This window comes from Podarcis melisellensis (assembly GCF_964234715.1).
Source record: "Podarcis melisellensis genome assembly, chromosome: 8".
Lineage (NCBI taxonomy): Eukaryota > Metazoa > Chordata > Lepidosauria > Squamata > Lacertidae > Podarcis > Podarcis melisellensis.
Window position 1 is genome coordinate 22,193,423 of NC_138540.1, and position 15,535 is coordinate 22,208,957.

The window sequence follows — 15,535 nt, forward strand, 5'->3', positions numbered from 1 at the left end:
TTATCCAAAAAGCTAAAGCTAACTTACATTTACACTTTCTGTTTTGAACCTCTTGTTTTCAATTTTATCTTACACTATACATTAATATTTTCCAATATTATGTAAACCAGCTATCCCCAGCTTGGTGTGTGCCAGATGTTTTGGAGTATAACCCTCATCAGCCCCACCTAGCATAGCTATGGCTGTGTGAAGGCTGGCAAAGACTGGTCTAGATCCTCTTAATAATAATAATAATAATAATAGTAATTTTATTCTTTATACCTCGCCCATCTGGCTGGGTTTTGTGATGCTATTACCAAGAGCAATTATCTAAAAATCTTAATGCAGGCCATCTTCACAATCAGAATTTGGTGGATGTCTTGTTTAAAAGATCACTGTTGTTTGAAGAAAAGGTTCTCTAGTAAAGATGACACAGAGAGGACAAACCTTCATTCAGCATTAGGCCAATTTGTAGCCAAACCCATAGCTTTCGACTTACAGCATTGCAGCTGTGCCTTAAATATCTTGGGCCTATGTTTTTACTTTATTCAGGTGCTTAGAGCTATTCCGAGTCCCTCATAATATAAAAGGCCTTTCACTTATATCATAAACATATATTCTCTTAAACTATTGGAATAAACTCCACTCCCATATCCTTTGCCATATTATGTAACCCTTACTAAATTATTTTAATTGGTAATCTCCCAATCCTTTCCATTGAGGTTGACTTGTTGTCCTGCTTTGATATGAGATGTTAAGCTCTTTAGAAAAGGATCTTGCCTTACCCTTACTTGAATCTATGCTCTTCTGCAAGCCATGCTCACTTCAAGGGAGTTTCTCCAAGATTAATAATACAGTATCTAATTCATTCATTCATGTAAAATAGATATGTATGTATTTGCTTCCTGTATAGTCGGTTATTTCTGACAGGATCTTATTAGTGTCCTTGCTAACCACATAAGAAACTATCCAGCCATAGCTTTCACTCTGCTTACGGTTTGTAAGCTTAAAATCAAAACCCATTGGGAATTCATTCTTTCTAGATTAAAGATCCTTTGAATGCTTTTGGAGTTCGTTTCTTGCTTGTGGCTTTCAGGACTTTCCTGCTACTTTAAATTGGTTCCAGGTTTTTGCAATATAGATTTTATAGGCTCTGTGCATTATATATTTGTCCCTGGAATAAAAGGAACAATTAGAATAAGAAAATGCAAAAACTAAATGACATCTTTGAACATAAATGCAAAGTTTCATAAAGCATATGAATGTCCCACTTAATAGCTCAAAAGCTGCCAGCAGTTACATGTAGTTGTAACAAAAGTCAAAGTTGAAGGTATTTGTTAACATGTGCTGAGGCAAGATCCTCTGCATTGTAAACAAAAGTGGCTTTTGAAGCAAAGAATCCATCCTGTGGTAATTTATATGCCACTTTTCCAGATGTTTGTCTCGGGAAATCCCAGGGAAAACGACATAATGCTGACATGGAAATTTATAGAACTTAATTTTGCACAATGCCTATGTGTCTAAAACTATTAAGTTCTTAAAATGTTATCTAAAAAAGGATGCTTTTGAATGACACTTGAAAGATCTTCAGGTATGAGGATGGATTAGCCTCCATAGATAGGGCACATCTTTAATTTTGGCTTTGCACCTGCAGAGGTTCTGTTACGTCCCTGAATGTGCATGTTCTAGAATTCAGCAAGCAGAGGGCCAAAGAGATAGAGATGCAGGTTCGCTTGTAGGAGGAGGAATATTTTCAGCCGAAAATGTTTTTTTAATATAATTCAAAAGCATTTCAAAAAGGAAAAAAGTCAGCTTGTTGGCTTCTGTGACTCCTTGAGCAGAAAGAAAAAATAAATCCCCATTAGTAAGCCAGATGTCTTGTCAGTGCAGAGAGGTATTTTTTTTCATAAAAGTATCAGGTTATGAATCTGGACTTTAAAAAGTTTTCAGAATTTTGAGACCATTGATTGAACCAGAATTTTCTTGGGGGACAGAGGGATCCTAAATGTTCCTGTTCACACATTAGAAGTGATGGGGGATGGGGGATTTAAAAAGTGAAGGAAATTATCAAATCAACTTAAACAGGAAAGAATCCCTGGAGTCATATTCTCCATTGTTGGAATATTGAAAGAAAAGACAAGGGAAATTTAGGGACCTCTTTAAATTAAAGGATATATTGGAGGTTTGGTAATATACCCTTGGAAAAGTTTTCTTGCACTTTTGAATCAAGGGTTTTAAAATCTTGTCTGCCATTTTGGCAAACAGGCTGAAAAGGGGGATACTTGCTTGTGTGAATATGGATAAAATGAATTTATACCAGAGTAAAATATTTTATTCATCATAGAGAGACTCATATAATGGATTATGTTAATGACAAGAACAGGCCTGCATTATCCAGCTTTCCCATCCCATGTTTTGAAATATCCATGGAAACTCCTCAGTGTTTCGTATATTTTTGCTCTGAGGATCTGTAGGTGTGAATCAGATGCATGTTAAAATGTGTGTTCGGATGTGGATATGCTCCTTTGCACCATTATTTATTTATTTAATGCATCTTTGTCTTGCCTTTCAGCTGTAAAAGGCTCCCACAATGTCTTACATCAATCCACTAATAAGATTGTCTTTGCCCTCAGGTTTACATACTAAAAGGCATGACACAAAAGGAGAAAAGACAGGGAGAGAGTAGGAAAGAAGCAAACTCGGGTGCTAGTTCTTAGTTACAGTGTTCTCTTTAGCAGGGAGAGGAGAATGTAAGCTTGCTGCTGCAGCTGCTCCTCTGGCATATGAATGTGACCAGGTAGGTCTCCGTCTTGCCACGATAGGAGGCAAAGGGACCCAACTTTCCAGTACTCCTTGAGGCTAATAGCCCTACTGGCTAATGAATGGGGCCAGAGCAAGCTGCCCTTTTATCTGTGCAATCACAGGGCAACTGTCTGCTAGAACACTCAGTAGGGTGCACATTCAGATGTGTGTCTCAGCTCTTAAACATTTGGCTACCTTGCACAAGTCTTTGTACGTTCAGTTGCCAGTAACGTTTTCCACAACAGAAAGTAAATTGGAACCAGAGCGGAATTGGGCTCAGAATAAATGCCCCCATCACCAGAACTACAGTATTCGCCTTTAGAAACCAAACCTGTTAGATTATGACATAATGCTTAATTGAAGTCTACAAAACCCATGGCAAAAACTCATAGCAGATCTTGATAGGAGGCAAGATAATACCTATTTAAAGCATCATAGAACTTGTATTATCTACCTAATTTTCCTCCATGTAGGAAACTACTTATGTTCTGCAACATGTACACAGAGTTACACATGTTTGTCTGACATTAAACTACTTCTGTCTTTCCTCCATGAAGTGATACCATTTAGTGAAGGTGGATCCTTAGAAATCCTGAGATTTCAGCACCATTTTTCTGGTTTCCAAACCTCCTTTTTGCAGTCGTGACTTAAATTTCTTCGTACAAAAAAAATGTGTTTTTAACCTACAAATGATACCCAAACATATATTTTGAGAGTGCAGTCATGTCTCTTGGGCTTTTTTAACCACCTCCCCCAAAATCTACACTCTTTCTTGCTGTATGCTGTTGCTATAATCTCATATGAGACAAGTTGGGAAATCTTTAATTATGTGGTTTTATTTTAAAAAGAGAATAAATGTAAGGCCTGTTTCCGTGCCTGGCTATATGCTAGTTAATTGGAGAAGCATACTGCAAGGGGGGGGGGGAGAGTCTTCAGAGAGCATGCTAGAGTTGCATGAAAGTCAACATTAGTGAGTTTTCAGTAATATATATTCTTACAGGATTCTGTGATGCCTTCCCAGGAACCTCAGTTAGATGATAAGAATGATGAAGTTGACATTCCCACAGAAGAGAGTGATGGAAGTAAGTAATGTTTCTTTTCTCAATGTACATGTTTGGGGGTGGGGAATCAGCTAGTCTAGCCCTTATATGGTGCCATTAAATGTAAAAATCACTACAAATTTAATTGGTAGTATGGATCTCCCAGTTGCAGCCTGCTGCAAAGTGAGAACAGCTATGTTTGGTCCAAGACTATGGAATGGCTTTACCATGAGAAGCCCATAGTTAAATAGTAGAGCACACACAGTAATATAGCATACATAAGTCCCTGTGTTCAGTCCCCAGCAACTGCAAGTCCTCTTGAACTGGAGATCGGCAGCCAGTCTGTGTAGTAGTATTGATTGCTTTTATTCTGCTTTGTCATTTTCTCTTGCAGTACCTTATATTCCTTCAGCCCGAAAGCATGACAATATTAAGGATGATTCTGAGGTAGGTTTTATTAAAAGGTTTAACAGTTGGGTTTTTCTTCAGTCTATTAAGCATGCACATTTCCTTATTTCTGTCATACTTTTTCAACTATTAAATAACCTTTAATTTTGGTCCTAGCAGGTTCATTAGATAGACCTGTTGCATCTCCTGCATTAGCACCATCTCTAGCAGTCTTCCTTTCTAGGGTTACAATCTCCCATTCACTTCCAGATGACACCTAACTGCAACCCCCTCCCCTGCAGTGGTGAAATCAATACAATCTGCCTGGTCCCATTTACCTCCTGTAACTTATGGTTCCTGTTTTCTAATAGCTATCCATGGGAAAGAACTGTTCCTGGAAAAACGTTGGGTCTTCAGGTGTTAAAATACTGAGTGGGATGCAAATTGAGTGCCCTTGTATGGGCTTGAATGCCCGTGCATGATTCTCCTTTCATCCCTCCCAAGAATCACTATACAGATAGTTAATGTTCATGGAATCATAGGACTTCCCCTTCAAAGACAGGCTCTGGTGGATTGAGCAGACGAGACCAATAATAGGTCCAATAGTCAAGAAGGTGATTTCTGCCTGTCCTGTAGAGGGAAGTGAGGAGCAGGTGGAGCTCATCAACCTGGGAAGGTAGCCCATCTAGGAGAAGCAAGACTCTGATTCTAAACCTCCACTGCCTTTGGAATATCTTTTTCTGTGGGAGAAAAAAGGGCTAAGGAGTAAACCCTACACAAATCCAGAGTAGAGTCCCTAAGACGGTCAGATGGCACCTTGTGCGCTTCCTTCCGGCAACTCCAGCAGCCAAGCAGATGCCAAATACATTTCTCTGCTTTCCTTTGGACCGCATAAGCGAGACCGAGAGTGGGGGTCTTTTTGTCTGGGCAGCTCTGGACTTCCAACACACTGCCCAGGCTTCCGCCCCAGTAGGGTCACTTCTGTTTGACTTCACCCCCGGAGGCACGCTCAAAAATGAGCTCAACAATGTACAACCAGTTGCTTGAGTGGGACACCAAGGACGAGGAAGTAAAGGATGTGATGGTGAAGTGGGCGGTAGACCTAGGGTACAACATAGAGTTTGACAAATGGAAGGCATTGTGGTGTAAAGATATGAATTTCTCAGCATGCACGACACTAAAGGAAAACATATATAAGATGATGTACAGATGGTACATAACGCCGGTAAAACTACATAAAATGTATAGAACAGGCGATAAATTGTGTTGGAAATGTAAGAGCAAGGAGGGCGATTTCATCCATACGTGGTGGACGTGCGAGATTCTCAAAAAATTTTGGGAATCCATCTATAATGAATTAAAAAAAATTCTCAAATATATGTTTGTTAAAAAACCCGAAGCCTTCCTGCTGGGGATAATTGGTAAGGATATCAAAGAAGAAGATAGAACCTTTTTTCAATATGCAATGGCGGCCGCCAGAACCCTCATAGCACAGTACTGGAAAACACCAAAAATCCCAACACTAAAGGAGTGGCAACTTAAATTATCCGATTATTTGGAGTTGGCTAAATTGACACAGAAAATAAGAAATCAAAGAAGTGCAAAATTTAATAATGAATGGGATAAATTTAGGATATATATGGAAATAGAGATAAAGGGAAAATCAAAATATTGATCAGAAACATATATGTAGAAATCACAGTAGGCATGAGATAACGCTTACTACGTAAAAAGTTTTATTAAGGAATAGACACAGCAGATAGATATACAAGGTAATATTTTCCGAAATCGAGATAAGGGGAAGTCGATCAATGTCTTTTAAAGTTGTATGTTTTTCGTGTTTTTCTTTTTTTTCTTTTTTTTCTCTTTTTATCCTTTTCTCTGTTTTTTCTTTTTCATTTTGTCTTTTGTACGTTTGTGAAATATATTTATGTCAAAATTCAATAAAATATATTAAAAAAAAAAAAAGAGACAGACAGATGCCAACAAAAATAGAATCATAGGACTGTAGAGTAGGAAGGGGATGCAAGGGTCATCTAGTCCAACCCCTTGCAATGCAGGAATCACACCTAAGGAGTCCCTGACAGGTGGCCATTTAACCTCTGTTTAAAAACCTCTGGCGAAGGATAGTTCACCACCTGAAGTAGTCCGTTCTACTGTCAAACAGCTCTTAACATCAGAAAGTTCTTCCTAATGTTTAGTTGGAATCTTATTTCTTCTAATTTGAATCTTGGTTCTGGAGCAGCAGAAAACAAGCTTGCTCCATTTCCATGTGACAACCCTTCAGATGTTTTGCAGTTACAGAAATTCTATAACTTGATGTGTTATGAGAAGAGAATTGTCAAAAAATATATGCTTAAACATCTAAAAAACTTACCCTCCCCTTTTTATAGAGGTTATCTCAACAATCTAGGACCATTCTCCCCCAACCTCCAACTAGCTGCTTGATAAATCCAGAAACACTTTAAATAGTCTTAAAGTGCTTTCAGAACAATCACTTTTAAAGAACAAAGATGCCAGGCAATTCTTTAATAAACAGAACATCATTTGAAATGCTTCATCTTCTTTCTTCACTAGATTGGCTGCCAGTGCTAGTAATGTACACATGAGTGGCTTCTGCAGTTGACTAGACTGTCCTACTTTCTGCTCATATATTCTCTGCCTAAAGCAATCGTTTCTAAAACCCCAAGCTGAAATACAAGTTAAACAGAATAATTGATTGATTTTCTTAACAATTGTCTAAGAAAAATGAGTAATTGTTGTGTTAGATATACACATAACTGGATATGTGGTTCCCCTACCTTAATATTCTTACATTTTGATCATCCCCACTGCCCTAACAAGTCATTCTAAAAAGCACATCCTGGAGATGTGTTGTGTCGCTAGTCTTATTCAGAGGAATCTTTAAGCTCTGTTCAATCTCCTGTTAATAGCAGTCAATCCTAGATCAAGACTCCTTATATAAATGCTTTCCCTAGTTCAGATCCTTGATCTGGCTAAAAGCAGAGTACCAAAAGGTCAAACCAAAATAGACTGTTAAAATGTTAAACATTGTACATATAGTTTAACTATTTTAAAGATCTGCATTGCATTTGGTTTGGGAAATAACCCCACATTGCTTCCAATAATAATTACTCTAAAATAATCGGAAGAGGCACCTTTCATAAGTCTCTTGCTAGGGAGGGAAAATCTTTTTTTGAGGACAAATGTTTTCTTTCGGACTGAGGTCAGATTAGGGCATATTCTCAGTTGTTTATTTGATCTGGTCAGTTTCAGAGCAGTTGTATTATTATTGTATTATTATGCACAAAGCAATGAACAAAGCTAAGAATGACATCAAAAGTACCATAAAAATCTCATTAAGACTATAAAGTCTTTCTCCATCTTATTGAATTTTTAGGTTCAGCATGAAGATGTGTCTTTTTAATCAGGCCTTTGGGAAAATATAATGTTGTATTTGTGATTAGAATTTTTGCTGCGGTTTTGTGCTTAAATTGTTAGACTGATTATTTTAGTATCTTAATGGTTCCTTAGGTTTTTATGGGATGTGGGTGGTGCTGTGGTCTAAACCACCAAGCCTCTTGGGCTTGCCGATTGCAAGGTTGGTGGTTCGAATCTGCGTGACGGGGTGAGCTCCCGTTGCTCTGTCCCAGCTTCTGCCAATCTAAAAGTTCGAAAGCATACCAGTGCAAGTAGATAAATAGGTACCGCTGTGGTGGAAAGGTAAATGGTGTTTCTGTATGCTCTGACTTCTGTCACAATGTTCAGTTGCGGCAGAAGCGGTTTAGTAATGCTGGCCACATGACCCAGAAAGCTGTCTGTGGACAAACGCTGGCTCCCTCAGCCTGAAGTGAGATGAGCGCCACACCCCATTTGACTGGGGTCAAAGGTCCAGTCACCTTTGACTGGACTTAACCATCCAGGGGTCTTTTACCTTTAGCCTTTTACCTAGGTTTTTATATTTCCTTAGTTTTATTTATTTAATTGCACATATTTTAAACCACTTTGGTGAAGGGCAGTTTGAAATCAAATCAAATTAACAGCAACATTTATGCCAAAACAGAGCACTAAACAGCTTGTTTTAAACAGGAGTTTTTCAAAAAGCCTTAAAAGCTAGAACAGGCATAGGCAAACTCGGCCCTCCAGATGTTTTGGGACTACAACTCCCATCATCCCTAGCTAACAGGACCAGTGGTCAGGAATGGTGGGAATTGTAGACTCAAAACATCTGGAGAGCAGAGTTTCAATATGCCTGAGCTAGAAGAAAGTTTGATAGATCTTCTCAGGGAGGGCATTCCAGAGTTTGGGCACCACCGCTGAAAAGGCACCATCCCTTCTAAGAATGAGTCCTTTGGTGGTGGATCTTTGAGGGTTATGTTTAGAGTTTGGGAATGTTCATATCAGAGAAGTGGTCTTAGAAGTAAACCAGTCCTGGGCTGTTTAATGCACTGGTACATTACTGAAGTTATATGATCTAATTGGTGAGCAGTTCTTCCAGGCAGTCTAGTCTTCTGTCTCCACCACATGCTTTTTGTATCATACAGCCATCAGAGGAAAAAGCAACTGCACCTAGGAATCCTTCAATTGTTCATTGATACAGCTCCATCTAAGAGCTCCTGCCATGTATAGTGTTAAATAGTGGGTAGACATGGCAGACGACTCAGCGATTTCTCCAAAACAGCTCTTTATTTTGTAAGCTGCTACAGAAACTGAACAGCAAACAGCTCAGCCGGCCTGCTTTTATAGGCAGCCAGCTGTCAACATTGTAGCAACAACAACCCAGGGTTTCCCGCCTAAAATAACTGACGTGGACCTGAGTGAAAACTACCTACAGTATCCCCCTGCTGGCCCAGGGTGAGAACTTCAGTACGTAACATATATGAAACTAAATTATCCCTTATTTGTATGGAACTAATTATCTTTTGTAAGTTACCTTGGGAGGGCATTGCCCTGAAGAGCAACATACAAGTTCTAAGAATATACAATCAAAACCGAACAGGACTGCTGAGTTTCAACCTTTCTCCCAATAGTTCAACCCTACTTTTACCAACCAATGCCTCTAGAAGCTGAAAGGTCATTCCACCAGGGGAATGGCCATTTCTAGCCTTCATTGTAGGTTTGTCAGTAGAGGAGCTGTGCAAAGCTTCCATGTAGTCCACACCATCTATGTTTCTGAAACACTGTTGTCTAGAACCTCCCAAGGGTGCAACATTTTCCTCCCAGGTATGTCAGCTCACTAATCTATCATATATAGGAGACTGCAAAAAGGTCACAAAGAAGACTGGTAGGTTACTTATCTGTCAGTGATGTTCTTTGAGTGGTCACCTCTGCAATCACACAACATTGCCCTCCTTTCCATTGTGTGTGTTGTCCTGTGCACCGGGAAAGTTGCAGCCACTGAGAAGGAATGTGCACACCCCCTGCCTTCACTGGGATTTCCCTTTTGGGGAATGGAGGAGGCAATGCATGCTTCCTGACTAAAGCATTAAAATGTTCTTTTGAAGCACAGGTCTTGTGCACATAGCAGTACAAGGTGCTACTCACTTTAAATACAAGCAACAGTGATGCTGATGAGACCTCTGTGGGCAAGCTGATACTGGAGAAGAATGATTCACACTCACCTAAGACAAGTCTTGAAAATGAAAGGATATTTTTATTTATTTATTTGAGCAGGAACAGTATTTAGCAATTTTTATGGTATGTTAAGCTGCCAATGTTTGTTTGTTCAAAAGGCTATGTGGTGTCTTACCTGCTTGCCTCTCCTTATAGGAGCTCAAGCCAGTTATTGATGGAATGGATGGAATTAAAATCTCTCAGGGGCTTGGTCTACAGGACTTTGATCTAATCAGAGTTATTGGACGAGGAAGCTATGCCAAAGTTCTATTAGTGCGGTTAAAAAAAAATGATCAAATTTATGCGATGAAAGTAGTGAAGAAAGAATTAGTCCACGATGATGAGGTAAGAGCTTAATTCAGCACATTACATGAAATCACAGAAGCATAGCGAAGATAATTAATTATAAGGGGAAAATGTATGGTTGATTTGATCATAAATTTCAGCCCTCCTCAGCCGATGAACACTTAACAATTGTTGCCATTTTGGTTAGACACAGTAGCTAAGATGACTTTGGGGCAAAATCTATGGGAGATCTATTATGATATCACCCTTAAAAAATCCAAAACCCTTCATCCACAGAATTTGCATGTGGCAATTTTTTTCTTAAATGTATTTACTACTTTTCATCGAAGGATCACAGGGCAGTTTACAATATACAATTGATGTTGGCAGAGAGGGTATTGCATCACATGTCATTTGGCCCTTTGTTGTCTCTGAAGGTGAGCAGACCTATGCTCAGCCAATTCCGAAAGGCTACTGGTAATCCCTTGTATACTCCTGAGCTTCTAGGGAATATGCTGGCAAAGCAGTACCAAGCAGGATTGAACTCTCCACTCACCAGCTCATGAGCAGAAGATTCAATCCTCTTCTCTGCAGGGGTCTGCTTCTCCAGCATGAAACAGGACTCAGGCTATTGAACCTTATCCACCAGCTGATGTTTCCCAGTGATGTCATCTGATTGATAGGTGGACTTGGTTTGGGGGAAATGGCCCTGCTGGCCAAGTTATACCCCCTGGCAGGCTGAGACCGGCCCACAGGCCAGAGGTTCCCCACCTGTGATTTAAATGCACAGTTTTTCCCACTGATGAGAAATGGAGATAACCCCAGCTGCACAGAAACAGTTACTAGACAGTTACTAGATTTTTAGGTGCGTAAATACATATGTACATACATGCATAATTTTATTTGTATGTCATCTTGTTTCCCAAGAAAGACAGATGTCAGCAAAAAAGCAAAACCTTTCCATAGCCAAAACCATGCTCGAGGCAACTTACAACATGCAAAATACCATATAATTACAAACAAAGCAAACGTAGTCATAAACAATAAATAAACATCAAAAAGTACACAATGAATTGAACAGTTTCCACATAAATAATATCAAAAATAAAGCTACAAAACATTCATATCAATAACTGCTACCAAAAAAATATCGATAATAGCACCCCCCCCAAAATACCCGAGTCCAAGAGTCTGTTCAACAGCCTCAGCTTCTGCAGCTGGAGTCAATCAAGGCCAGGTAGAAAAGGGCCTGCAAGGCAGGGAGCAGGTCTTTCAGGACTCACAACCAAGAAGTGTATTTTTAAAAAACACAGATAACTTGAATCAGAATTTGGTCAAAGTTATATGAAAGGGAGCATCCCCAAGTTCATTTTAACCAGAGTTAACAATTTTATAGAATGATTCATTCAAGAGTAAGGTGTGTGAGGATGGGAGAGAATGTGTTTTCTCTTTCTCACACACACAATCACCCAAACCTTAATTTTCTGATTTTTAGTGCTTCTGGAACTTTAATATTTTGCACATACAGGCAGGAAAATGTTGAATGGGTCAGGACATCAGTTTAAAGCAAATGCTTTAGCAGTGATATAAATATGTGCAAGAAGAATATAAATGTGTTTGACTGAACTTCTTGGTGTTGTCCACAGCCTGTTATATAGCTGCCATTGTAATGATCAAATTACTCTGTTTCAGGATATTGATTGGGTGCAGACAGAAAAACATGTGTTTGAACAGGCATCCAGTAATCCGTTTTTAGTTGGCTTGCATTCCTGCTTTCAAACGACAAGTCGGTAAGTGAGCAAATCCATATCTTTTTACAAAATTTAAGATAACTACTTTCAAGAACCTTGATGGACACGGCAATCTCTGCGTATCTGTGCTAGAGCTTTGCTACCAGAGTGAACTGAAGTGAGACTTATATGCTGTACAGTGGAACCTCGAGTTGTGGATGTAATCCGTCCTGGAGGCACGTCCGCAACTTGAAGCATTTGCATCCAGAAGTGCTGCGTCTGCACATGCGCAAACGGTGAAACCCGGAAGTAACCGTTCCGGTACTTCCGGGTTGCCACGGGACGCAACTTGAAAAGATGTAACCTGAAGCAGATGCAACGTGAGGTATGACTGTAGTCTTCTTGACTCCAGGAGAGTGAATGGCTTGCTGCCATTGATTAATTCTCTCTGGCCCTGACTTAGACACTAGCATGCTTTATCAAACACACATGAGCAAAGCATGCATAACATTAGACACTTTGGCATAGGAAGTAGAGTGTCCTTGTTAAGATACTAGGATGGAAGAACAGAAATGAAAAATAAAATGAAATAAAAGGCAAATGACAAGATAAGCTATTAAAGTGTGGTGTAGTGGGACTCGTAATCTGGTGAACCGGATTCGCTTCCCCTCTCCTCCCATGCAACTGCTGGGTGACCTTTGGATAGTCACACTTCTCTGAAGTCTCTCAGCCTCACTCACCTCATAGAGTGTTTGTCATGGGGGAGGAAGAGAAATGAGATTGTTAGCCACTTTGAGACTCCTTCGGGTAGTGATAAAGCAGGATATCTAATCCAAACTTTTCTTCTTCCAGAAGGGAGGGAATTTTATAAAATAAATAAATAAACATGAGGTGTAGTGCGCCATTAACAGTATAGTACAGTATAGTAAACACTGCTTTATATGTCAACAGAAGTCTCTTAAACGGTTTACAAATCCCAGCGAAAAATCAACATGAGAAATAAAATGCAAATTCCTCACTCAAAAATGAACAATGCTACTTCGGTTTAATGATGCTTCTACATTTGGAGGGAAATGGTGTGTGTGAGTAGTAGTGGAGGCTGGAAAGTGTGTTTGTGTATGACTGAGAGAACGCACAATAATATATCTGTCAGAAGATAGTGCAGGATACTGTCATCTACCTATCCTCATTGTGATCTGTCCAAAAAGAGAGAGCGAGAGCGCAAGGGTTGTCATCAGAGTGAATCCAAAAGAAGATAGAGCATGCATGCATCAGTCACAGAAGAATTTACTGGGCAGGGAGCGGTAGATGGGGGGATGCAGAGACAGGCACTAAAAGTTCAAAGAGTCAGTCAGGCTCAGTGCATGCCAGCAAAACTGCTCTCCTGAAATCACACTGAGTTCTAGGCTTCAAGATCATTTGTAGTCTTAGGGCAGATCCACACCATACATTTAAAAGCATATCCAATGCACATTTAAAGAACATGACTCTGCGCCAAGTATCCTGGGAACTCTTCTTTCCCCTTCACAGAGCTACAAGTCCCGACATCCTTAACAAAACTGCAGTTCCTAGTATTATACGGAGGAGAATTCATTTGCTTTAAATGTGTGTTGGGTGTGCTTTAAACATATGGTGTAGATATGCCCTTAGAAAAGTAAGAACTAACAGAAGATCAGATGGAAATGGTGTGGTAAAAACTAGCTACATGATTCCTCTGTTGACCCCAAATGAAGATTTTAATATGCAGTGTGCATATTTAACATGCTTTTGAACAGGATATAAATCTGGACAATTAAAAGGCCCTTCTTAATTAATCCTCTTCTAGAATGCGCCTTGGCATTTGTGTGAGTTTTTATTTATTAATAGTGCCTTCTGTCTTTTCATTGGATGGCATCTTTATGCATAGCACAGCTTGAAAAACAGTTTTGGGTTCTTTTGGGAACACACTTAATAAACTCTTAGCTGCCGTCAAAGTACTAATGGATTTTTTCTTGTCTGCATGAGCTGAAATACTACTTCAGGTTTTTTACCACTTCAGCTTTTAATAGTCGCACAAAACTTATTGTCAGGTTCAGGGGTTGAGACTCATTCCAGGAGACTTTGCAGTGGTGTCCAAACTTTTTTCAAAGAGGACCAGATTTGATGAAGTGAAGGGCTGAGAGGGCTGACCAAAGTTGTTGACCTTTTCTTAGGGTTGAAGTTGTTCAGTTTTTTTTAGGATTGAAGTTGTCAAGAAGGTTTTTTTTGGGTTTTTACCCCAGGAAATAAACTGCCACAGGGGCTGGATTAAACCAACTGATGGGCTGGATTAGGCCCCTGAAACGAACTTTGGACATGCCTGCTTTAGGGAATCTGAGATATTCTTAGACATTCTGGGGGATTTTCTAGTTCGTATGCCTGGCACTTCTATTGATGCCCTGGTCTCATTGTACAATAGTTTCCTTGTGATCATAGGGTATTGATGGTGTTCTTTGTGATGCCTGTTTACAAATAAACAACGTGAGCAGAGGAGAGCAGGCAGGCAACCAAACGGGCTAGTCTTCAAAGATCAGCCACCCAAGAACTCACCTGCTTGAAGCTGGCTGTTAAAAGGCAGCCTTGAAGAACTGCAAGGATGTGCTTCTTGCCAGCTAGCTGCAAAACGTAGCCTCTTTTCTTTGGCCATAATTAAACCGCAAAGCTGTTTCAGTTCCTGTCCCTCCTTGCCCAGGTTTGATACAGATCCCAGCTATCGTAGACCCCTAATCAATCACCTTCAGTGATCAAATGATACTAAAGCTGAAAGGTAAAGGGCCATTTTGCTTAACCGCATAGCATACTTACAGCAGTATTTTAAAAGCTTTCATCAGTTGCCATGGTTGTAGAAGTACTTGATAGGGTATTGTCTTGAGAATATGTGGAAGTTCTGTGTGGCTGTCTAGACAGAGATTGTGTTCAAATTGGATGTACAGGGCATAACAAAAATATAATTCACAGCTGGAGGTGTTCACAGCATTACAGATGCATCTCACTATTTTTTGGCCTACACAAATCTGGAGTGGAGTCGCTAAGACGGTTGGATGGTGCCTTATATGTCTCCTTCCGACAACTCCTGCAGCCAAGCTGGTTCCAAACGTATTCCTCTGATTTCCTTTGCACCACATCAGCAAGGCTGAGAGGGGGATCTGGTTGTCTGAGCACTGAATTCTGACTTTCAGTGCTCCAAAAATTTATTGAGCAGGATAAAATAATTGCAGTGTCCTGTGGCTTAAATTCCATTAACACCTCCCCGCCAAAACCCCCCCTCAATTGAGGACACCATACCCAACTTAAAATAAAAGAAAGTTGACCACCTGCCTCTCCAGATGTGAAAGTCTGAATGTCACAGTTCTGAAGTCAGTGTGTTTATGTGTCCATGAAAATGAAGCATTTTGGAGTGGATGGGTTTGGGATTTATCCCATTTCTACTTGTACACTGATTACAAAAGACAGCAAGGAGATTTTACACCAGAACAAGTACAGCCCACCCTTCTGAGAGGAGAGGCCATCATTCATTCATTCATTCATTTGTTTATTTACTTCTGTAAACGTATATCCTGCCCTTCTTCCTAAAGGGATCTCAAGGTGGCTAACAGATACATATTTCTGACAATGCAGAAATACCAATAAAAGCTTACAAAACAACCAAAGTAAAATAGCAAAATTAGTGGAAAGATTCTT

At 39.8% G+C, this 15,535-nt stretch overlaps 1 protein-coding gene across 6 annotated transcripts in view; it reads left to right on the forward strand.

Moving 5' to 3' along the window:
• PRKCZ (protein kinase C zeta) overlaps positions 1–15,535 on the forward strand; it is a 106,645-nt gene that overhangs the window by 79,593 nt on the left and 11,517 nt on the right. For 5 of the 6 annotated variants that reach the window (XM_081923646.1, XM_081923642.1, XM_081923641.1 and 2 more), the window contains 4 exons: positions 3,782–3,863; positions 4,216–4,268; positions 9,978–10,166; positions 11,799–11,896. In XM_081923646.1, the coding sequence (XP_081779772.1) occupies positions 3,782–3,863; positions 4,216–4,268; positions 9,978–10,166; positions 11,799–11,896 (422 nt within the window). The remainder of the gene's footprint in view (positions 1–3,781; positions 3,864–4,215; positions 4,269–9,977; positions 10,167–11,798; positions 11,897–15,535) is intronic. The other variant, XM_081923644.1, reaches the window with a different exon arrangement.